At 49.6% G+C, this 25,493-nt stretch overlaps 1 protein-coding gene across 2 annotated transcripts in view; it reads left to right on the plus strand.

Moving 5' to 3' along the window:
* Nucleotides 1-469: 469 nt before the first annotated feature.
* NWD1 (NACHT and WD repeat domain containing 1) overlaps nt 470-25,493 on the plus strand; it is a 63,073-nt gene continuing 38,049 nt past the window's right edge. Inside the window, exons 1-5 of one of the 2 annotated variants that reach the window (XM_045573563.1) lie at nt 470-989; nt 13,609-13,694; nt 15,520-15,636; nt 21,310-21,607; nt 24,768-25,493. The exon at nt 24,768-25,493 is cut by the window's right edge and continues 547 nt beyond it. In XM_045573563.1, coding sequence (XP_045429519.1) covers nt 13,611-13,694; nt 15,520-15,636; nt 21,310-21,607; nt 24,768-25,493 — 1,225 coding nt within the window. In that variant the 5' untranslated portion in view covers nt 470-989; nt 13,609-13,610. Of the gene's footprint in view, nt 990-13,515; nt 13,695-15,519; nt 15,637-21,309; nt 21,608-24,767 lie in introns of those variants that run through there. The other variant, XM_036416011.2, reaches the window with a different exon arrangement.

Genomic DNA, 25,493 nt, shown 5'->3' on the forward strand with positions numbered 1-25,493 from the left:
GGGAAACGCTGCTCTAGAGACTTCGGTTTTATTAACAGCTGCTGGAACGTGGATCCCCGAGGTGTGGGTTCCGGACTCTGCCACTTGCTGAGCCAGTCTGGTGATAATAGTAGTTAATCGCGGCCAACATTTGGAGGGCCTTTTGCATGATGCAGGAGTAGCGCTAGGCCCCCTATCCATGTGCATTTCATCCTCTTACCAACTCGGGAGGTGGCTGAGAAGACTCCCGTTCAGAGTGGCCCACACATGGCGCTCGCGCTCTCTCTCTCTCTCTCTCTCTCTCTCTCTCTCTCTCTCTCTCTCTCTCTCTCTCTCTCTCTCTCTGGACCTCATTTCTTCATCCGTGGTGCAGGGTCACAGTATTTGCCTCTTGGGTTGTGTGTGGACTGCCAATAGCCAAGGCCAACCGGCTGACCCCTCACAGACCCTCCGCAGAAGCATCTGCTCTGTTGACTGCATTCGCCTGGCACACAACAGTTAACTGCCAATCCTGGCTATGTGCCCGGCTAAGCCAGGGCCTGAGAACCACATAATTTCTCTCATTCTCCCAGTTGCTGGGGGAATTGGCAGCGACAGACCTGGGAAATACCTAAGACAAAAAGTGACTGGGATTGCCAGGGACTTGCCTTCCCATCGGTGCTGAGCTCCAGAAAACTTTATTTTCCAACCTCCTTCCCTAGAGGATTGCAGATTGGCCCTTCCGCCACCAGCAGCAGGAGGGAGAGGGAGCTGCAGCCCCCAGGGCACCCAGGAGGCAGTTGTGGCAGGTCCTCCCCAGGAAAGGCCAGCCCTGCTCCGGGGTCTGCGGTGGAAACGGGAGCTGAGGAGGATGGGTAGCGGTGGGTGAGCCGGCTGGTGTGACCATGACTCACGGAGCACCTACTATGGTCCAGGAACGCCAGTCTTGGCAGACAAGGTCCTTCACTGGTGGAAGTCACATTCGCGCAAGAGAGACGACCAGTAAACAAGCAAAGAAGCCCCAGGTGGGGGTGAGTACCATGCAGAGGATTAAAATAGGGTGATGGCGTCAGAGAGACTGGGAGGTCACTGAGTAATGGGAGGGTGAAGGAAGGCCTCTCAGGAGGTGGCATTTAAGCTGAATGTGGAAGACATGAAAGGATGAGGAATGGGGTATTCCTGGCACGTGCAAAGGCCCTGAGGTCAAAATAAATCAGCTGTGTTAGACCAGGGGTGCTTAACCAGGCATTGTTACAGCGAGCCTAGTCAACATTGGGAATGTCTGGAGATAGTTGGTGTTTTTTGTTTTTTGTTTTTAATCTCACCATAGGATATGTTTTTATTGATTTTATTTTATTTTTATTTTATTTTTTTAAAGTTGAGACTGATTTCCTTTTTTTTAATTTTTAAATATATATATTTTACAGAGAGGAAGGAAGAGAAATAAAGAGCTAGAAACATCGATGAGAGAGAAACATCGGTCAGCTGCCTCCTGCACACACCCTCCTGGGGATGTGCCCGCAACCAAGGTACATGTCCTTGACCGGAATCGAACCTGGGACCCTTCAGTCTGCAGGCTGATGCTCTATCCTCTGAGCCAAACTGGTTTTGGCTGTTTTTATTGATTTTAGAGGGAAGAAGGGGGGGAGGGGAGAGAGAGAGAGAGAGAGAGAGAGAGAGAGAGAGAGAGAGAGAGACCAATTGGTTACCTCCCATATATACCCTGACCTGGGGGTCAAACCGGAAACCTGGGTATGTGCCTTCACCGGGAATCAAACCCACAACTTTTTGGTGCATAAGATGATGTTCCAACCAACTAACTAAGCCACCCAGCCAGAGCTGGTAATAGTTTTGATCGTCACAACTTGGGGAGGGAGTCCTGCTACTGAAACCCAGTGGGGTGAAGCCAGGATGCTGGTCCTCATCCTACAGGGCACAGGGCACCCTCACTGCAGAGGATGGCATCCCCAAAGGTCCAGCCCGCTGCGACGGGAAAAGTCTGGGTGGGAGGGGAGACAGAAAGCCTGGTGTGAGTGTCCAGGTTAACCCCTCCCAATCCTTCTATAAACTCCAGATCATGGTAACCAAGGGACTGTGGCCTGCACTGGAGTGGGGTCACATCCAAGAGGCATCCTGGGGACCCAGGATGTGGGAAAAGCAACAGAGATTTCCAGGGAGGCAAGTCCCAAGTCAGGAGACTGACGACGACGAGAGGCTACGGCAAGGCCCTCGACCAGTGGTTCTCACCCTTCCAAATGCCTCGACCCTTTAATACAGTTTCCCATGTTGTGGTGACCCCCAACCATAACTATTGGAGTCTCTTTCACGGCCCGCGTAGAAAGAGTTCCAATTCAGGGTTCAGCTTCTGGAGAAGGGCCGCACACAAGTGAAAAGAGACTTGAAGAAATTCAATTTGGCGATTTGGGGGGCCAGGCGGTAGTCCAACTCTAGTGGGAGAACTATGACTGCTCTGGCCCTGCCATCCCCTTTTATTGAGGCTTAACAGCTGCTTCAACTTAACATAATCTCAACTAAAGGTTAAAGCAATTGAGGTTGTTGACCAGCCTTCCTGGCTTCCTGTCAACATCTCTTTCCCAGCTGAAACTGATTTGGTTTCCAGCACATAACATTATTTTCGTTGCTTCTTCATAACTGTCATTTTGCTACTGTGATGAATCGTAATGTAAATAGCGACCCTCCTGCTAGCGGTTCTCACCCTGAGAACCGCTGCTGTAGAGCCTAAGACCATTGGGAAACACAGGTATTTACATTACCTTTTATTTTTAAAAATATATTTTATTGACTTTTTTACAGAGAGGAAGGGAGAGAGATGGTTAGATACATCAATCAGCTGCCTCCTGCACACCCCCTACTGGGGATGTGCCCGCAACCAAGGTACATGCCCCTGACCAGAAACAAACCCGGGACCTTTCAGTCCGCAGGCTGATGCCCTATCCACTGAGTCAAACAGGTTTCAGCAGGATTCATAGCAGTAGCAAAATGACAGTTATGAAGTAGCAAAGAAAATAATGTTATGGTTGGGGGTCACCACAACACGAGGAGCTGTATGAAAGGGTTACGGCCTTAGGAAGGATGAGGACCACTGGGCTAGACAGACACTAGAGCTCAGAGCTGAGGCTTGGAGCTGTCAGCAGAGTGAGACTAAGCCAGAGGGTCTGGGTGGACTTGGGGACGCTGGCTGGATGGCCAGGCTGGGAGTGGAGGTCCCTGAAGGAGAGGAATGGCAGTATTTGCTCCCGACCCTGTGCTTCTAGGCTGGTGAGAAAGTTCTCCCCCTGAGCCTGTTTCCTCTTCCATACAATGCCGACAGCTAACTCCACATCACAACATCCATCAGGCCCGAGAGGAGAGGTCTCACTCGGCAGGCCTGGCGTGTCCATACCCAGCCGGCGCAGGAAAGCTCTGGCCTTCGCCCAGCTCCTGGGAGGAGCCCTTTAAAAGCCCTGGAAATAACCTGGCTGATAAGACGGTCTTTGTGAACTTGGGGGCCTTGGGATATGCCAGGTGATCGATGCTAACACCCTGACGTATGCCAGGGGCCCTGGGCCACGTGCTATGAGCTGGGCTGCTGGAGGGGCTGGAGACTGAGGTCCGCTGTGTCTAGATGAGCCATACCCAGTGAAAACCCTGGACACATGCCGAAACCGGTTTGGCTCGGTGGATAGAGTGTCGGCCTGCGGACTGAAAGGTCCCAGGTTCCATTCCCGTCAAGGGCATGTATTATACATTGGTTGCGGGTACATCCCCAGTAGAGGGTGTGCAAGAGGTAGCTGGTCGATGTCTCTCTCTCATTGATGTTTCTAGCTCTCTCTCTTCTCTCCCTTCCTCTCTGTAAAAAAATCAATAATATATATTTAAAAACAAAAACAAAACAAAAATCCCTGGACCCTAAGGCTTGGTGAGCCTCCCCAGCTTGCGGTACCCCGTGCACGTTGTCAGCCGTCATCGCTGTGAGAATTAAACCCTGTCCGCACGACTCCATGGGAGGGGACCATTAGAAGCTCAGGCCTCTGCCCTGGGCTCATGTCAATCTGTGTCCTGAAGTGTGTGTGCGGCTTCCCCAAAGGGACCTTCCCTCAGGTACCACCCAGGGTCCAGCAGGATCTGCTCGTTCATCTTTTTCATGAAACCAGTGTTGGGTGATCTTACACGGAAGGTCTCCTTTCAGCTCACCTTGTTTTAGCAACGAGACATTTACAAAAGAAAGGGGACAAAAAAATGAAATAATAATAATTTAAAAAAAAAAACATATATGGCCCTGGCCGGCTTGGCTCAGTGGCTAGAGCATCGGCCTGCAGACCCAAGGGTCCCAGGTTTGATTCCAGTCAAGGGCATGTACCTTGGTTGCAGGCACATGCCCAGCAGGGAGTGTGCAAGAGGCAGCTGATCGATGTTTCTAACTCTCTATCCCTCTCCCTTCCTCTCTGTGAAAAATAAATAAAATATTTTTTAAAAATATATGCACAGAAAGAAAAGGGAACATCACAGAGACATCAGGCAGAGCTGTTTATTTATTTATTTATTTATTTATTTATTTTATTGATTTTTTACAGAGAGGAAGGGAGAGAGATAGAGAGTTAGAAATGTTGATGAGAGAGAAACATCGACCAGCTGCCTCTTGTACACCCCCTACCGGGGATGTGCCCGCAACCAAGGTACATGCCCTTGACCGGAATGGAACCTGGGACCTTTAGTCCACAAACCGGCTTCGGCCAGAGCTGTTTTATTTAGAAGAGGCCTGCTGGAGCTCTGAAAGACGACCAAGAACGCATCCCGCCTGTTATTTACTAACATTTAAATGGAAATGAGATATTTTGAATGGCCAGCATTAGGGTGTATAGCAACTTGTGCAGATGGTCCCTGACTTAGGATGGTCTGACTGAGAAACCGTTGACTTTGTGATGGTGGGAGCGTGCTATGCGTTCAGTAGACGTCCGACTTCGAATCCTGAATGTGGATCCTTTCCTGGGCCCAGGGTATGTGGGGCGGACTCTCTCCTGGTGCTGGGCCGTGGCAGGGGGCCAGCTCCCAGTCAGCCATGTGGTCATGAGGGTGGACAACAGACACTCTACAGTGTGGCATTAAGTGCATTTTTGACTTACAATATGTTCAACATGTAATGTGTTTATTGGGATGTAACCCCATCGTTAAGGCAAAGAGCATCATATAATGAAAAGTAAGTTTCCCTTCCGATTCAGGCCTCGAAACTCCCTGTTAATCCGCATCCTTTCACTTTAACAAACCATAATTACGAGTAAAACAGCTTTTTCTGAATCCCGTGAGTCCTTTTAGTGAATCCCTGGAACTGAGATGGCCTTGGGGGCCCCAGAGCAGCAGGGTCTTTCCTGGGTGGACAAGGCAGGGAAGGGAAGTTGAGGCAGAGAAGGAAGAGGTACGGAAAAGCTCACACTGCTCGGTGGAACTGATGCTACTGTTTCTTGAGTGCCCGCAGGTAAAGTGGGGACTTTACTTACCATCCCCAAGTGCTTGGTGCACATGCTGTTGGTCACGGGCATTTAGGCATTCATCTTGACCTTCAGGCACATCTCACTTCCTCATGCGCTGCCCCCGAGGGGGTGCCTCACTGTCTGCCCCCAGCCCACCCCGAGTGGGCCTCACTCCCGTTTCACAGACCATGCGGCTGAATCCTCCGGGAGGCGCTGGGGAGACGAGGAGACAGCACTCCCGCCGGGCTGTGGACGCAGAGGTGCAGCTCCCTTCTGTCTGTGCTTTGCTAATATTGGCAGGAGGGTGGGTGGGCAGGCCTTAGATCTCCAGGGCATTTCCAGTGAGGTCTAATCCTGAGAAGGTCTTGCCCTGGCCACACAGCCTGTGTTTTTTTATTATGTTTTTCCTCGCTTTATTGTGATGTAATCAACACATACTATTGTTTAAGTTTGTGGATTTGATGCACGTATATGTCACAAAATGGTTACCGTCGTAGATTATCTAACGCCTTTATCACATAGTTACCATTTGTGTGTGTGTGTGTGTGTGTGTGTGTGTGTGTGGTGAGATTTAAGATCCACTCTCTTAGCAAGTTTCAAGAATATAATACAGAGAGAAACCAAGATGGCGGCATAGGGTAGACACCCAAATGCAACCTACCACAACAAATTTGAATTTAGAACTGAAAAACAGGGGAAACATCACTCAGAAGCGTAGGACGGCTGGCTGAGAGGAGGCTCTACCATCTGGGAAGGAGAGAGAAGGCACGCTGAGCTTCAGGAACTGTGAAGGTGCGGAGAACTGTGCTCATGAAAAGGCAGCCACAGAGTTCACTGCCAGCTTGCTTGCGCAGCGCAGAGAGGGCAGGCTGAGTTTGCTACTGGCTTACTCCCTGCGCGCATGGAGAGGGCAGACAGCTAATACGAGGCTAGCTTTCTTGTTCGGGAGGAAAATAGAACCACCCTATTGCGCTGATAGACGACCCCAGACAGGGAGAGGTCAGACTGTCAGGCAGTGGGCAGAGATCTCTCAGAAGTGTGTGAAGCAGTGGCCACTACTGTGGGACCCAGAAACCAGACCCTCCTAGGGAGGGGCTGACTAAAGCTTGTCTGCACCACCTGAGACTCCGCCCCATCCAAGTGGAGCACAGAAGCCTTTCCAGTGGCTAGCTTTCTTGTTTGTAGCGAATGGGACTCTCCTAGGGAGTAACAGACAGGAATCTAAAGCTTGTCTGCGTCTATACCAAAGAGGTACGCGTGCCTGCAACCAATTGTTCGGGATTCAACAAAGCTTGTCTGTGCCACCCCAAGATTCCACCCCATTCAAGAAGAATACAGAAACCCTCCTAGCTGAGACACTTCTGATCCTCATAGCCAATTGGCTTGGAGATCAACGCTTCCCAGTGATACCAACAACAAGCAAGGCTTAACAACAAGACTGCACAAACATCCCACAAAGGGCTACACCAAGACTGTCCACCTCAGATAACTGGGAGGCTGACTCACTGAACCATATTGGACACCTTAGCACACAAATCCACCCTACCAACTCAGGGAAACTGCAAAAATGCCGAGACAAGGAAACAGATCACAAACAAAAGAAATGGAAAAAAAGAAGCGACTGGATATAGAATTCAAAACCATGCTTATAAGGTTTTTCAAGAATTTCCTAGAAAAGGTCGAAAGACCTATGAGGATATGAAAAGGGATCAACAAGAACTAATAAGGGATCAACAAGAAATAATAAGGGATCAACAAGAAATAAAGAATACATTGTCTGATATAAAAAATATTATACAGAGTCCTAAAAGCAGAATGGAAGATCGCAAGAATCAAGTCAATGATTTGGAACATAAAGAGCCAGAAGATACTCCTCCACAGAAGCAAGAAGACAAGAGAATCCAGAAAGTTGAAGATAATGTAAGAAACCTCTGGGACAACTTCAAGCAAACCAACATCAGAATTATGGGGGTCCCAGAAGATGAGAGAGAGCAAGATATCGAAAACATACTGAAAGAAATAGTGACAGAAAACTTCCCCCACCTGGGGAAAGAATTGGACTTACAAGTCCAGGAAGCACACAGAACTCCAAACAAAAGGAATCCAAAGAAGACCACACCAAGACAAATCATAATTAAAATTCCAAGAGCAAAAGACAAAGAGAGAATATTAAAAGCAGCAAGAGCAAAGCAGGTAGTTACCTATAAAGGAGCACCTGTACGATTGTCAGCTGATTTCTCAACAGAAACCATGCAGGCCAGACGGGAATGGCAAGAAATATTCAAGGTGATGAATAGCAAGAACCTACAGCCAAAGATAATCTACCCAGCAAAGCTATCACTCAGAATCAAAGGCCAGATAAAGAGCTTCACTAATAAAAAAAAGCTAAAGGAGTTCATCACCACCAAACTAGAATTATATGAATTGCTGAAGGGGGTTCTTTCGGAAGAGAAAGTAAATAAAGATAAAAACTATGAACAACAAATACATAAATATCAACAAGTAAATCTAAAAACCAAGGGAATTTTTAAAAAAATCTGATGAACAATATTAACTGGTGAATATAATAGAATCCGAGGTATGGAAGGGGAGTGAACTGACAATTCTCAGGGAAAAGGGGAGAGGAGGGTGTGGGAAGAAACTGAACATAAACTGCACCTATGGATGAGGACAATGGGGGATGGGGAAAGGGCAGAGGGTGGGGTGGGAACCTGGTGGAGGGGAGCAATGTAGGGGGAGGGAAATGAGGAACATTTGTAATAATATGAACAATAAAGATTTATTTAAAAAAAAAGAATATAATACAGCATCGTTAACTATGATCGCCATTCTGTACATCAGAAATTCAGAACTTAGTCATCTGTTTTTGTGTGTGTTTGTTTATTTATTTATTTAATAGAACTTATTCATCTTATAATTGAAAATTTGTAACCTTTGACCAACGTCTCCCCATTCCCTTCACCTCCCCTCCTCTCTGTTTCTTTCAGTTTGGCCCTTTTAGAGTTTGCAGGTGAGCTAAGGATTTTATCTGTAAACTAAGCGTGAGTTTACCCGGAACTAAGTTTATTTGTCTTTTCTCCGTCTGACTTATTTTGCCTAGCACAGTGGTCGGCAAACTCATTAGTCAACAGAGCCAAATATCAACAGCACAACGATTGAAATTCCTTTTGAGAGCCAAATTCTTTAAACTTAAACTTCTTCTAACACCACTTCTTCAAAGTAGACTCGTCCAGGCCACGGTATTTTGTGGAAGAGCCACACTCAAGGGGCCAAAGAGCCGCATGTGGCTCTCGAGCCGTGGTTTGCCTACCACGGGCCTGGCACAATGCCCTCGAGGTCTATCGTGTTGCTGGGAGTGGAGTTTTTTGCTTATTTCCTAGAGCTCATCAGTTGGACCTGGGCAGTCTTAACTGCCCCTGGAGACTTGCTAACCTCCCTTCTTATCAAAGACAGCTGGCCTCAGCTGCAGGCCTCCTGCAGGCGATGAGATGGGATGAGTTTATTTAAATCGCTTTCTCAGCTGAAACTGGTTTGGCTCAGTGGATAGACCCTCGGCCTGCGGACTGAAAGGTCCCGGGTTCGATTCCGGTCAAGGGCATGTACCTTGGTTGCAGGCACATCCCCAGTAGGGAGTGTGCAAGAGGCAGCTGATCGGTGTTTCTCTCTCACCAATGACTCTAACTTTCTATCCCTCTCTCTTCTTCTCTGTAAAAAAAATCAATAAAATATATTTTAAAAATTAAAAAAAAAATTGCTTTCTCAGCGGCACCCCACACCGAATTCTCTGTGGCGGTGCTGCCCTGGGCCCTGAAGGAGGCTCAGCAACATCCCTGGCTCCGCCCACCAGGTGCCAATAGCTCCCCCTCCCCAGTCATGACAACCATAGCCTCTGGGGCCATTGCAAGTGTCCCCTGGGGAGAAGAATGTCCTGGTGGAGACCTGCTGGTTTAAATAGTACGCCAGGTGCTTGGACATTTGCTGCAGAGAGTGGTGAGCGCAGGACCGGGCGGGGAGTTCCTCTGAGTGTTGTTCATCCTTTGGGCTTCCCTGGCCAGGGCTGGGCACAGCTCCCAGCATCCTACAGCCTCCCTCCGCACACCTGGGCCCAAGCTCAACTTTCTCGGAGCCCCGGGGGACCGGTGTTGGAGATGCAGGCTGGTCCCTGGGCCCCAGTGCCAAGTGCCAGGAAACCACAGTTGCTGTAGCGACTGCTGAGCTCTTAGGGCGAGAAGCTGGTTGGTTGAGGGGCAAAAGGCTCCGGTGCCTGGAGGAGCCAACATCCAGGGGCCTTGGCTGGGAGGTCACGATCCAGTGTTCACCTCTTAGCGTTAGCAGGCCACGCCGAGCTGTGGGGAGCAGTTGGTTCGGTTCCCCAGGGGCACCACAAGTCACAGAGGGGGCCTTGGAGGGTGAGACAGACACACCCCACTCCGATGGCCCTTCCGGGCTGGCCTCCTGGGAAGGCCACTCGGCCACAGGTGTGAGGTGTCCCAGACCCAGTCCCTGTCCCTGGGAGAGAGCTTCCAGGGGGGTGGACAGCATGAGCGCGGGCCCCCTCAGCCCAGGCACCCGCCAGCGGCTCCTCCAGGGTCAGGCAGGCCCCCTCCCAGAACCTCCATCCAACACTGTGGCCATCTTCATCAGCTCCACGGTCTCAGGTAAGGGGCGGGGCAGGGCTTGGGTTTTCGAGGCCAGGGGCACGCTTGGTGGTGCCAGGGCAATGGGCATGGCTCACAGTGTCCCCTAAGAGACCTGGATGTGAATGCAGCCGGCCAGTGACCCATGTGGGGAGCGTCCCAGATCCTCTGTTTCTTTTTTTTATTTATTTAATAAATAATTATTTTTTAAAATAGCAGAAACTGTTTTGGCTCAGTGGATAGAGCGTCGGCCTGCGGACTGAAAGGTCCCAGTGTGCAAGAGGCAGCTGATCGATGTTTCTCTCCAATTGATGTTTCTAGCACGCTCTCTCTCTCTCTCTCTCTCTCTCTCTCTCTCTCTCTTTCTCTCTGTAAAAAATCAATAAAATATAGTATTTTTATTAAAAAAAAAATATATATATATATATAATTGATTTTTTTTACAGAGAGGAAGGGAGAAGGATAGAGAGTTAGAAACATTGATGGGAGAGAAACATTGACCAGCTGCCTCCTGCACACCTACTAATGGGGATGTGCCCGCAACCAAGTACATGCCCTTGACCGGAATTGAACCTGGGATCCTTCAGTCCACAGGCCGAAGCTCTATCCACTGAGCCAAACCGGTAGGGCTGTGTTTCTTTGATAATCCAGGCTGGGAACCTGACTTGACAGAGTTGCTATGAGTGGCAAACGATATTGCAACTAACATTTCTGGTGAATGCAGTGCACTAGGCTTAGAGTGCCAGTGTCTTCCCACATGACTGACTGCTCACCTCCCCAACTGCATCTCGTACGATCCCCTCCTCACCCGTGTGTTGCAGATCCTGGAACCCATGAAGCCCTAGGCCCCAAAAGCTGTAGTTACTTAATTTATGTGTCTGTTTAATGCCTGGCTTTCCCCACTAGGCTATGAGCTTCGCCAGGGCAAAAGCTACATTGAGCGGTGTTCTGGAAATGTTTAATAACCTGATCTTCAAACATTTTAAAGGAAAAGAACAAAAAAACAACAATACATAAAACGCCTGATTTGCACTGTCTGCCAGTTTCTGCGGTGTTAGCCCTCCACCATGGCCCATTTCAAGCTGCTGTGTAACTTCACAAACATGGAGTGGGAAGAACTGGGCAGTGGTTCACACACTCACACACACACACACACACACACACACGCATATATATACACAGAAACACATACATATACACACACACACACACACAACACACACACACACACGCACACACACAGTCACCATCCTCTAGTATTTTCCCGCCACAAACGCAATAGCAGTAAACAAACCCAGGAGCAGAGCTCCCCAGCCAATGTGGTAAGATGGTTTGGAAGCCGTGACCTTTGAGTACTTGAGATCTCTGCTTTCGCTATATTGTATTCCATTGCAAGTTCAGATCATTTCATTTTTCATAATGGCTATGTCAACAATCACTGGCTCGCAGAATTCCTGAGGATTTAGCCATCAGCTCTCCCACGCCAGCAGGGGCCCGTGCTGGCGGACTGCATTATTTATATATGTCTCATTCGCTGTTGTGCCCCTGATCTGAGCAGTGTCTAGATCTAAAGAAACTTCCCAGTTGGTATTTTATGGACAAATGTAAATAGCCTGTGGGATCTATGAAACCAGCATGGGAAGGGGAGGAGGTGGGACAAGATAGGCATTGAGGCCAGCTCCTGTGGCAGGACCTAGGCAGCTTCTTTGTACCAGTGGTTTTGGGAGGCCTTTTATTTTATTTATTTATTCAGGTAGTTAGTTAATTAGTTATTTAGTTGTTTTTTGTTAACCCTCACCGGAGGATATTTTTCCATTGATCTTTTAGAGCAGTGCTTCTCAACCTTCCTAATGCCTCGACCCTTTAATACAGCTCCTCATGTTGTGGGGAACCCCAACCATAATATTATTTTCGTTGCTACTTCATAACTGTAATTTTGCTGCTGCTATGAATCGTAATGTAAACATCTGTGTTTTCCAATGGTCTTAGACAACGCTGCTAGCGGTTCTCAACCTGTGGGTCGCAAAATTACCAAAAACAAAAACAAAAACAAAAAACCACCAGTAGCAAAATTACAGTTATGAAGTAGCAACGAAAATAATTTTATGGTTGGGCGTCACCACCACATGAGGAACTGTATTAAAGGTCGAGGCATTAGAAAGGTTGAGAACCACTGTTTTAGAGAGAGTGGAAGAGAGACGGAAAACAAAGAAAAACATCGATGTGAGAGAACCACATTGATTGGTTGCCTGCCTCCATGCGCCCCAACCAGGGCCTTGGGCCAGGGAGGTGCCTGCAACCAAGGTACATGCCCTTGACTGGAATCGAACCCTGGACCCTTTGGTCCATAGGCCGGTGCTCTATCCACTGAGCCAAACCAGCCAGGGCTAGGAGGCCTTTGAAAGACACTAATGTGACCTCCTCCTGGCCATGTGGAGAAAACAAATGCTTCTCCAAAACCTATGTTGCACTCCGTAGTTTAACTTGTGTAGACAGTGGTTCTACCAACCTTTATTGAGTGCCCATGCTGAGTGCTGAGAAATTGGGAATGGCCGCGACAAAAAGAACTTTTTCTACTTTTGGGAGCTGGCAGCCCCAAAGAGCAGGGTGGGGGGGGGGGGAAACTGAGGCTAGCCTGACACCTGGCATTAGGCCTCACCACGAAGTCAGTGATGGAGAAGGTCTTAGAATCCATCCAGGCTTACGCTGAGTAGGGCTGCCAGATTTAGCAAAAACAAACAAATAAGCAAAACACAAAACCAGGCTACCCAATTAAATCTCACTTCAGATAAACCACAAATAATCGTTTTCTGTAAGTCTATCCCTTATGGTAACACATGGTTTGTTGTTTACCTCACATGCAAATGGAACTGGTACCCAGATATTGCATGGAACAGGGCACACTTATGCTAACAGATTATTTGCTGCTTCTCTGAAGTGTGAATCGAACAGGGTTTATTAGAAATGCAAATCTGTCCAAACGGTGTGTGGAGTGGGCTATGGGTATGCTGCCAAGTTATTCACTGTTCATCTGAAATGCAAGTTCTCATGAGCATCCTATAGTTTATCCGGCAACCCTCACCGAGGGCAGCTTCCCACCCGGTTAGCGGGAGCTAAGGGTTTCCTGGGATGTAGGATGATGAGTGCTGACAGCTGGGAAGTCCCAGGCCATCCAGGAGGTTTGTCTCCTTATGTGTATCTTTTTAAAAAAAAAAATATTTTATTAATTTTGTACAATAAATCAAGGGAGAGAGATAGTTAGAAACATCGACGAGAGAGAGTCATCGATCAGCTGCCTCTTGCACACCCCCTCCTGGGGATATGCCCGCAACCAAGGTACATGCCCTTGACCAGAATCGAACCCGGGACCCGTCAGTCCCCAAGCCGACGCTCTATCCATTGAGCCAAACCGGTTTCGGCTGTATGTGCATGTCCCCTCAAGGACCTCCGCCTGGGTGGGAGGGGCTGGAGCTAAAACCAGAGCCTCTGACCAGGACAGAGCTCTGTGTTCTCCCATCCAGCACCGTCCGTGTCGCCCCTTGCAGATATGGACGCGGAGAGAGAAGCTCTGCAGACGACAGCATACCCCGAAGTGCAGACCTTCTGCCAGAAGCACGGCCTGATGTTTGAGGTAATCACCACCTGCCTCAGTTTCCTCTGCCTGGGGAGAGGGAACCGGGGTGTGCCGCCTGGGCGGCCCCCCCGGGCTCTGTGCTCCGTGTCACGCTTTCCAGTTGAGTCTTGAAATGCATCGTGGATTTTGAACAGGAGACTGGCATTTTCTTTTTGCAGCAGACCCTGCAAATTCTGTCGCTGGTCCTGGCCATGGGCTGGCGAGATACAAGTCTTTAGAAAAGGCAGGTGGAGGGATGATGGCTGCACGGTGGGCGACACAGTGCTAGGAGTTGAAGCCTGGAGACCCTGCTCCTCGGATGCAGCACTTGTGTGTTGTTTTCCCTGCCCTCCTGGCCCTGCCTTCCCTGGGGCAGCTTGAGGACTGTGAGATACGCAGGGTGGGTGCTGAGTGGGGTGTGCCTTTTTCCGGAGTGCTGGACACAGTCGCTACTGGCCCCAAACAGGGTCCCCTACAGCTCACACCAACCTCGGGGTAACAGGGGGTGAGTGGGGAGTCACTGCCTGCACGTTTGATGTGGAAACCGACAAACCATCTTTGGGGTCTCAGCTCTCACGGGCGCTGCCTCCTTGCCACTTAGGACAGCAATTCAGCACCTCAAAGCCCCTGGATTATAAGACCAACGGCCATCAATATGTTTGGAAGAAAGAAGCAGTGCTGGAAATTCGACTTCCTGCCGTTGAGACACAGCTCCTTGGCAGAGGCACGGGAAAGGAACACCTACACGTTGAGAACGGATAAGACGCCAGTGTTCATCCCTAAGGTCTACACGGGCGCTCGCCGTGTGGCACGCACTGTAGACAGTCTCACTCAGAGACAGGGACAATGGCCCACTGAGAGGAAGGCTCCTGCCAAGGAGGATGGCTGATCCTTTTTCTTGCTGCCTGCCTTCCTCCAGGCACACTCAGCACTGTGGTCCTCTCACCCCGTGCTGTCTCCTTCATTAGGAATGGATGTGTCTTTCCCTCGAGGGCAAAATAATTTGAGGAGGTGGGAGCTATTCTGAGTCTGTCCTCCCTGCTTCCTCATCCCAGCCTCTCAGGGGTCAGCCGCGCTCCTTGGCCAGGGGCCCTCCTCCGGCTCGCAGGCAGAAATGGACCGCAGGCGTGCGGTTGCCAAGGCGACGTGGCCACGTCTGATGTGGGCCAAAGGAAACACCCTCCTTCGCAAAGAAAGCTCTGCGAACAAGTGTGGATCTGTCCTTGCTTTAAAAGAAACAGCTTGAAAATGCTCAGGGTCTTAAAAAATATTTTTAAGAAAATGTTTTTAAGTAAACTACTTTGGGATTGAGATTGACGGGAAGCTTGTGTGTGACACAGAGTCCCCATATATCTTGCACCCAGTTCCCATTCCCCTGAATGTGAACAATATCAGGTGCACTTGTACAACCAAGAAATGGGCACTGGCACATTGTTATTAACCAGCCTCCTGATGTTACCCAGATGTCACCACTTCTCTCTGGTCTCAGACCCCCCTCTCCCCCCGCCTCCCCCCCCAGGAGCCTCAGGTGCATTTAGATGTCAGGTCTACCCAGTCCCCTCCAGTTTGGGATGACTCCTTGGCCTTCCCGTGTTGCTCATGACCTTGGCAGTCTCGGGGAGGACTGTCCTGGCATCCTGCAGGAGGCCCCCCAATCTGGACCTGCCTGATCTTTCTCTCATGATTACTCTGGGTGTTCATTCATGTTCGTTTAATCCAGACATCCCCCTTCGGGGAGAAGCTGTCAAAAAGTATTGGAAGAACCGTCATGCCTTTGCCAGAGGTAACGGAAACGCCACCCATCCCGCCACGTTCCTGACACACCCACACTTGTCATCTCCAGGTGGTCGATCTGCGATGGGGAATCCAGCACACGCAGGCCACGGACCACATGACCACAGAGCTCTGCTTGGAGGAGCTCGATCGGTGTCGGAAAACCTCCCTAGGCCCCGCTTTCGTTGTAAGTCTTTTGGGAGAGATGGGGTCCCTCTTACGTCTCTTCTAGCCCAGAGACACAGCCCCTGCTTCCCAGCCACATCCGGGCGTGGACGCGGGTGGCATTTCTGCTGTCACACCCTGTCTCCATAGCCTGTCTGTGGCAGACATTGCTAATCATTTGCAGCACGTTTTCTGCAGAGCTAGCTGAGATCCAGACATAAACAGTCAGGTGGAAGCAGCAGGTAAGTTAGAGAACGGAGTGTTGAAATCCAAAGGGATCTTCCGATTGGCTCTGGACTTTCCATGAGCTTTCCCACCCCATCTACTTTATTTATTTATATTTTAAGTCTTCATTCTTGAAAGTATTACCTATGTCCCTTTTTCCCCCCACTGACCTCTTCTAACCTGCCTCCACCCCCAGCCCCAGGCCTTCACCCTCCTATTGTCTGTGACCACGGGTTATGCATGTATGCATACAAGTTCTCTGGTTGATCTCTTCCCACCCACCCACCCTCACCTGCTTTCCCTCTGAGATTTTGTCCCATGCGACTGTATCTCTGGACCTATTTTGCTCATCCACTTAGTTTGTTCATTAGAGTCCACATATGAGTGAGATCATATGATACTTGTCTTTCTCTGACTGGCTTATTTCGCTTCCCATAATACTCTCCATTGCTGTTGCAAATGGTAGGAGTTCTTTCTTTTTTTAATAGCTGGATAGTATTCCATTGTGTAGATGTACCACAGCTTTTTTATCCACTCACCTGCTGATGACCGCGTAGGCTGTTTCCAAGTGTTAAATGGTAAATTGTGCTGCTATGAACACAGGGGTGCATACATTCTTTCTGATTGGTGTTTCTGATTTCTAAGGATATATTCCTAGAAGTGGGATCACTGGATCAGAAGGGAATTTCCTTTTTAATTTTTAAAGGAAACTCCTGTTTTACAAGTGGCCACACCAGTCTGCATTCCCACCAGCAATGCATAATACTTCTTATAATCATCCTTTACTTGAAAAAAGTGCCAAAACTGCCCTATATGGTTGGTTGTGGGTTTGTTCTCTGGTTGGAGCACGTTTGGGAGGCAACCAATTGATGTTTCTCTCTGTCTCTCTCTCTCTCCCTTCCTCTCTCTCTAAAATTAATAAACATCTCCTAGGTTGAGGATTTAAAAAAAGAATACTAAAAACTAAAATAATTATTGAAAAGTATCCCAACTCTGAAAATGCCTTACCAGTTTAAAAAAGTAAATAAGTTTAAAAATACTATTTTTTAATATACTTTATTGATTTTTTACAGAGAAGAACGGAGAGGGATAGAGAGTTAGAAACATCAGTGATAGAGAAGAATCGACCAGCTGCCTCCTGCACACCCCCTACTGGGGATGTGCCCGCAACCAAGGTACATGCCCTCGACCGGAATCAAACCTAGGACCCTTCAGTCCACAGGCCGATGCTCTATCCACTGAGTCAAACCAGTTAGGGCTAAAAATATCTTATAAATATAGAGAATAAAAGACCAAAATATTTTTTCTGAACAAATGCCTTAACATTTATAAACTCCAACTAAAAACTCCAAAGAACCTGTGAGGCTCTCCAGTGAGGATTAGAGAAAAAGAACAGTAAAGGGGGGAAAGCCAAGAAAGTATTGTTGCCCCACACCCCTTAATCACAAAGAAGCTTCGAGCAGCTTCCGATAAAAATACAAATACTCCGAACCTCTCCCGGAGGTTCGTACGTAGAATGTGGGAGAGTATGGCCCCGTTTTAAAAGCTCTTTTCTAGGGAAATAAAGAGAACTAGGCGAGGTGTGGTTGGCCTAAGAATTGCCTGCCCCATGCGGTAGTCATGAACCACATGTGGTGATTTAAACTTAAGTTATTTAAAATCAGGCAGAAGTACAAGTTCAGTTCCTCAGTCCTCCAACCCACACCCGGATGGCAAGGAGCCACCACACAGGTGAGAACACTCCCAGTGGTGCAGAAAGAGCTGCCCAAGAGAGCAGGCCTCCCTACAAGAAACAAGGTGTGTGAGACATTGTTTTGTCTATACAACTAGAGGCCCAGTGCATGAAATTCGTGCACTGGTTGGGTCCCCTGTGGCTGCCAGCCGGAGCCTCCCTCCCCTTCCCCGGCGGGCCCTGCCCCCTGGTCGAACTCCCAGACAAACTCTTCGCATTCTACGCTTTTATTATATAGGATGGCACTTGGGTTCACTCTTTTGCTGTATACTTTTCTTGGCACCATCTTTTTGGCCCCTTTTCTCCCTGTCCCTCTCCAGCTTTATTGAGATACTAGTGGCCCAGTGCATGAAATTCATGTACAGGAGGTGTGTGTGTTCTTCCACCTGGCCTGCACCCTCTCCAATCTGGGACATCCCTCTCACAATCCAGGACTGCTGGCTCCTAACAGCTCACCTGCCTGCCTGCCTGATCGCCCCTAACCACTCTGCCTACCAGCCTTCTCGCCCCCCAACTGCCCCCCTCCCCAGCCTGATCACCTGCAACTGCTCCCCACTCCTGGCCTGATCGCCCCTAACTGCCTCTGCCTCGGCCCCATCACCATGGCTTTGTCTGGAAGGTCTCCCAGTCTAATTAGCACATTACCCTTTTATTAGTATAGGTAGCTGATATACAGTATCGTATACCGTATGTTTAAGGTGTACAGCATAAATGACTTGACTTACCGTATTTTCCGGTGTATAAGACGACCCCCCCTAATTTTACAGTTAAAACATAGATTTGGGCTTATATTTGCTGTATAAGACTACCCTTCACTTCAAAGAAAAGACTTACTTTGCTGTCAAGATCTGCAGGTAATTTTTGTGCAATTTTGGTCTTTTGCCCCCGATTTTCGGTTGACTTTTTTTCGTTTCAAAAGTCATCTTGTACGCCGGAAAATACATACATATACCTTGATTACTACAATAAGTTTTGTTAACATCCATCGTTTCATATAGATACAAGTAAACAAAGCAAAGAGAAGGATTTCCCCCCCTTGTAATGAGAGCTCTCAGGATCAGCTTTCAGCTCTCCCATGCAATGTACAGCCGCCATATTGTACGTAACATCCCAAGGACTTACGCATCTTGTAACTGGCTGCTTTCACCTTTCAAACCACTCTGTTTCGTTACTGTTGCTTTAAAATACAACCTAACATCTGGAAAGCTCTACACTCTGGCTTGCGTATCTCCTCCACAAATAATGTTTCCCCCATCTTCTCATTTAGCTTTCCAAATGAGCCTGGTGACTGATCATTTCGTTACGTTTCAAAGAGGAAAAAAAATTTTGCTAAAGGGAGAAGGGAGGGAGGGGAGGAAAAGAACTCCAGGGGGAATTCGACTTTGCAACCCGGACTGTAGGCAGTGAAAAGCACAACACAGTTTCCAGGTGACCCGGGAACCGGAGGCCGGTCTCTGAGCTTCTCCCAGGCCTTATGGCCCAGGGACCTCGCACCTCCTTCCAGGGGCTCTGTGGGCCGGCCCACGGCCTGCTTTCCTGCTGTACCAGGCACTGCCGCTCTATCCCCCCAGAGTCACAGCTTCATCTCCTTTCATGGCTCTGATCTGACAGGAGGCTCTCCATGGGAAGCAGAGCTGTGTGTGGGAGGGTGGGGAGTTGGGGGGGTGGGGGGGTGCCTGGGAGAGGCTTCTCTCTGGTAAATAAGTCATTAGGCGGTGTGGCAGGGGACTTTCCTCAGGCTCTTCTTCTCAAGGCCCTGGGTCTCTTGGGGCACCAGAAGCTCCGGAGTCTCCAGACAGTTGCTCCTGATAGCTTGATCTCATTCTTTGCAGCTCTTCCCTCTCCCCTTGCTTTGGTTCCACTGACCCCAGTATTTAATAAAAATAAAAAAAAAATATTTTTAACCATCGGTCTTCTTCCTAAGATCTCTGGTCTGTGGTTTGCTGATGACAGCTTTCTTAACTTCCCTTGTCCCTCCAAGTCTGAAACCAAGGTGTCAGCAGGGCTGTGCACCTGCCTACATTTCTCAGGGAGAGTTTTTTCTTTGCTTTGCCAGCTTCTGGGGGCTCCAAGTGTCCTTGGCTTGTGGTTGCATCACTCCAATCTCTAGCTTTGTTGTCATGTCATCTTTTCCACTTTTGTTTGTGTCAAATCTCCCTCTGCCTATCTCTTAGCAAAGACTAGAGCAGCGGTCACCAACCTCACTGGTGGTCCCTGAGGTCCGAAAGGTTGGTGACTGCTGGACTAGAGACCTGGTGCATGGATTCATGCACTGGTGGAGTCTCTCGGCCTGGCCTGTGGGGATCAGGCTGAAACCTGCTCGCCAACATCCCCCGAGGGGTCCCAGATTGCGAGAGGGCATTTCTCCGGTGATGCATCCCGGAATTGGGCTCCCTCCTCTCTGGTTCTGGGTGTGTTACCTCACAACTGCAGCTGCCAAGTCACTGCAACTTGGCAACTCCAAAGTGAGCTCCTGCTCCCTGGTGGTCAGAGTGCATCATAGCTACCGGTTGGATGGTCAGATGGTCAGACAGTCACTTAAGCTTTTATATATATAGATTCTCAGGATTGCATTTAGGGCCCATCTAACATAATTGCATCAGCAAAGACTCTGGTATTAGTGAGGGGTCTCCAGAGAAATAGAACCAATGGGATAGATAGATAGATGGATGGATAGATAGATATAGATGATAGATAGATAGATAGATAGATAGATAGATAGATAGATAAGAGATTTGTTATAGAAATTAGTCCACATGATTATGGAGGCCGAGAAGTTCTACCATATGTCATCTGCCAGCAGGAGACCCAGGAAAGCTGGTGGTGTAATTCAGCCTGTGTTGGGGCCTAAGGATTGAGGGGCTGATGGTGTAAATCCCATCTGAGTCTGAATACCTGAGAACCAATGTCCAACAACAGAAGACATATCTCAGCTCAAGCACGGAGGAAGTGTGCCCTTTCTCCTCTTTGTTCTAGGGGGCCCTTCATGGATTGGATGCGGCCCACCAGCATTGGGGACCATCTCCTTTACTCAGCCCACCACCTCCAATGCTAACTCTTCCAGAGACACCTTCACAGGCACACACAGAAACCATGCTTGGCCAGCTAACTATCTGGGCATTCCTTAGCTCAGTCACACTGACACATAAAATCAACATCACAACCTATTTTTGGTTAAAGGTACATTTACAGGGTCCAGGGATTAGGACCAGATATCTTTTTTTTTTTTTTTGGGGGGGGGGACTGCTATTCAACTGGCACAGAGGGCTTCCCAAGCAAAAGATGCTCAATCAGATTCCAAATATCCCTACTCTGCACACAGGTGCAATCTCTGCCTGCACTTATTATTAAAAATAATAATAATAATAATAATATATATATATATATATATTGATGTTAGAGAAGAAGGGAGAGGGAGAGAGAGATAGAAACATCAATGATGATAGAGAATCACTGATCAGCTGACTCCTTCACACCCCCTACTGGGGATTGAGCCTGCAACCCAGGCATATGTCCTTAGTTGGAATCAAACCCAGGACCCTTCAGTCCGCAGGCCAATGCTCTATCCACTGAGCCAAAACTGCTAGGGCTGCCTGCACTTCTTAGTGTGGTTTTCTCCATAGCACTAGAGCCAAACACATGTCTAGGAGCTCTGCGTGCCTCACCAACGGTCATAGAGCTAAGTGCCAGAGCTGGGATTTGAGCCCTCGCCCCTCTCTCTTACCCTCTCTCTGCCAGGCCCTCCTCGGTGACCAGTACGGCCCCTGTCTGGTCCCCACGCTGATCGAGGAGGAGGAATGGGAGGCCCTGAAGGCCCAGCTGACCGCCAGGCCGGGTGACCTGGAGCTGGTGGCTCAGCACTTCCGGCGGGACGAGAACGCTGTGCCCCCCAGCTACGTGCTGCAGGCCCCGGGCCCCGGGGACGCCCGTGGGCCGGAGGAGGCCACCCTGACCTCGGTGCTGCGCTGTGGAGCCCAGGAGGCCAGGAGGCTGGGCCTCATCACCCAGGAGCAGTGGCATCGCTACCAGCGGTCAGGTGAGGATGGGAGGCTCCCCGGGACCCGTGGGAAATGCCCGTGGGATCAGAATTCACATGGAGGGTCGTCCAAACGCCAGGATCCGCGTGTCCATGAATGCCGAACCAGCCTAGCTCCCCGGCCCTGAGAAAGGGCATTTTACAGATGACCCAGGAGCGTTCAGCCGGGGTCCAGTGAAATCTGGGTCTCTCGGGATCCTCCTCTCCTCCTCCAGCTCCATCGCTTCTCCCAGGGAGGCTCCTGGCTCAGGGGGACAGGTTCTAAGACAACCGCCAGCCCTGTTGGCCTTGGACCAGGAGGCTCTGGGGAGGCAGGACTGTTAGGGCCAAACCCAGGACAATCCTGGGGAAACGGAACGCCCGAGTTAGACCTGCTGAGAGCTCAGGCCTCTGGCCTTACGGCACCTGCTTCAGAGTGGAAACTGAGGCCCCAGGAGGAGGGGGTCTCACCTGTCCCCGGGGGAGAGTAGGGATCAGACCCTGTGACTGCTGTATCCATCACCTGCTCCCGCCTGCCCCTCAGCTCTCACCTCACCCTCCACCCACATCACCCTCCACTCCAGATATCAGAAAGATTTTTTTTAAATTTTTTTTTTTAATATATATTTTATTGATTTTTCACAGAGAGGGAGAGAGAGGGATAGAGAGTTAGAAACATCGATGAGAGAGAATCATCGATCAGCCGCCTCCTGCACACCCCCTTCTGGGGATGTGCCCGCAACCAAGGTACATGCCCCTAACCAGAATCGAACCCAGGACCTTTCAGTCCGCAGGCCGACACTCTATCCACTGAGCCAAACCGGTCCCGGCAGAAAGATTTTTTTCTAAACATGCAACATAATCAGTTCCCTTCCCCACCACTTGCTGCCAGCAAGAAACAGGTTCCTGTTGCTTGTGGGTTAGTAATACATCAGTCTGTGTGCTATTAGTATGTCAACTTATATGACCAAACATGTAGGAGTTTATGTTACTCAAACTATTAAACATATGAATTTATGTTAGTAAAACTATGAGATATATGAATTCATTTATCTGCATATTCAATTTATGAATTTATATTATAAGTATACAAGGGGCCCAGTGCATGAATTTGTGCACCTTGAAAGGAACTGTGGGGTGCAAGGCTGCAGTGGGCACAGGGCTGGGTCTCCAGCCATTATCCCTACTCCCTCCTGGTCCCTCCGGCTGTGGCTCCTTGTTCTCTGGCCTTGGCCTGGCACTCCCTGCTCACCTGCTCCACCATTCCACCACAGCTAACGCCCACCATGTTCTGCACATGTCCCCTGGTGGTCAGTGCACATTATAGCAACTAGTTGTTTGGTTGTTCTGTCATTCGGCCTATTTGCATATTAGGGTTTTATATATATACTAGAGACCCGATGCACGAATTCATGCACCAGTGGAGTCCCTTGGCCTGGCCTGTGGGATTAGGCTGAAACCGGCTCTCTGACAACCCCCAAAGGGCACTGGATTGTGAGAGGGCGCAGGTCAGGCTGAGGAACCCCATGAGTGCACAATCAAGGCCAGGGTTGGACACTTAGCATATTATGCTTTTATTAGATAGGATGATTAACTAAATTCCCTATACTGCTATTTTTGTGACTACCAACCAGGCATTCTTTAACCAGTGTCCACCAAAGGTAACAGCTTGCAAAACTAGAGTACAGTATTACTACCAAGATGTGGACATTGTTATAATCCAGAGAGAGCACTACTTTTAAAGGTACACACTTGACGTGTGTGTGTGTGTGTGTGTGTGTGTGTGTGCAGCTAGCCCATGCATGTGTATTTCATTCCATGCAGTTTTATCACCTGTGTAGCTTATAGTAACCACTACAGTCAATACATAGGGCTGCTCTCTTACTGGAAGGATCCCTCCTGCTACCCCTTTAGAGGCACACTCAGCCCTCCCAACACCCAGCCCTTGGCAACCACGAACCCATCTCCATCTCTATGATTTGATTTCAGCATGTTATAGAAGATGGAATTGCACAGTCTGTAATCTTTTGCTTGGCTTTGTTCCATCAGTATTATGTGCTCATCTTTTCACAGTATTAGTTCATAGAAAATCCTCAAAACAAGCCACCACGATTGGACTAGGGTGTCCATGTTACAGGGAGGAAGCAGATTCAGAAAGGTACAGTGCTTTGCACAAGGTCACCAGCTTGAAGATGGTCTTGGATTGGTTCATGCCAAAATGTGTTCAAGAAGGACCCCATTTTGGGACTGTTAGTTGCCTTCACGCCTGTTCACGGGGCTGAGGCGAGTGTGGGGTCACTCCACGGAGGACTTTTGAGTGGCTCTTGTCGTTGGCTCGGAGAGTAAGTCCCGTCTCCAAGGGGCTGGCTCACTGAGCTGCAAAGAGCTAGGAGCCTCTGCTGAATGCAGAACAGCTTCAAAAATAACTTCTTAGGTCTGATCGCTATTTCCAAACAATGGCTCCTAAGAATTCAATGTGGCCCTTCAGTTCTGCAAAATAAGGATTCTCGTGGCAGCTGCTACCTGCTCAGGGACAAGGTTCCGGCAAAGGATGGCCCAGAGACCAAGTCCAGCCCATCATTTGATTTTTTAAAAATATATATTTTATTGATTTTTTTTTACAGAGAGGAAGAGAGAGGGATAGAGAGTTAGAAACATAGATGAGAATCATCGATCAGCTGCCTCTTGCACACCCCCTATTGGGGATGTGCCTGCAACCAAGATACATGCCCTTGACCAGAATTGAATCTGGGACACTTTATCCACTGAGCCAAACCGGTTTCGGCCATTTGATTTTTTTAAATAAAGTTTTATTGGCACATACTCGAGAGCATTCATTTGTCTAAGGCACATGTGTCAAACACAAGGCCCGCGGGCCAAATCCGTCCCGCCAGGCCTTGCAATGTGGCCCGCACCGCGCTGTCATCACTGCACTCCTCTGCGTTTCCATCACAATGACAGTTTATGACTGTTCAGTAAACCATTCGGCCCGCGATTTAGGCTGGATTTTAGATTTTGGCCCCTTCTCTGATTGAGTTTGACACCCCTAGTCTAAGGTTACGCCATAGCACTTGGGCGCATGTTGAACTTCACTACCCCCACCTCCCACGTGTGTCTCCCCAGTGTCCCCACTCGGGCCAGCGGATAACACGCTTTCTCCCCTTCTCCTCTACCTTTGCAGTAATCGAGTGGGAGATAGAGCGGGGCCTGCTGAGCCTGACAGATGGGGAGCAGGGGGCCACCGTCTTCCTGAGGGAGATCCAAGACCTGAACAGACACATCCTGGAAGACTGTGCCCTGAAGATGGTGGACCGGCTCGCCGACGGCTGCCTGGACACAGATGCCCAGCACCTTCTCAGCAGCCTCAAGGGGCGCATCGCCGACAGGCAGCCGGGTGTCCTCAGGGCCCACCGCCTGCCGTGGAGCCGCGACCTGGTGAACCCCAAAAACAAGGCTCACGCCCGGTACCTGCAGGAGCTGGGGGAGCAGTTCGTGGCCAGGGCCAACCACCAGGTGCTCGAGCGCCTCCGGGAGCTGGAGGTGGGCCGGCAGGACCTGGCCTGGCTCTACCAGGAGATCCGCCACCACCTGGGGCTGAGCGCCGAGGCCACCGGGACCTTCTGCGGGCGCCAAGAGCTCCTGGCCCGGGTGGGCCGGCGGCTCCGGCAGAGCGACAGTCACCCCCACACGCCCCTGGTGCTCTTCGGCCCCCCGGGCATCGGGAAGACGGCGCTGATGTGCGAGCTGGCCGAGCAGGTGCCGGGGCTGCTGGGCTGCAAGACGGTGACTGTCCTGCGGCTCCTGGGGACTTCCCAGATGAGCCGCGGCGCCCACGGCCTGCTGCGGAGCCTCTGCTTCCAGGTGTGCCTGGCGTACGGGCTGCCCCTGCCCCCCGCCCAGGTCCTGG

This window comes from Pipistrellus kuhlii, unplaced genomic scaffold (assembly GCF_014108245.1).
Source record: "Pipistrellus kuhlii isolate mPipKuh1 unplaced genomic scaffold, mPipKuh1.p scaffold_m20_p_52, whole genome shotgun sequence".
Classification (NCBI taxonomy): Eukaryota; Metazoa; Chordata; class Mammalia; order Chiroptera; family Vespertilionidae; genus Pipistrellus; species Pipistrellus kuhlii.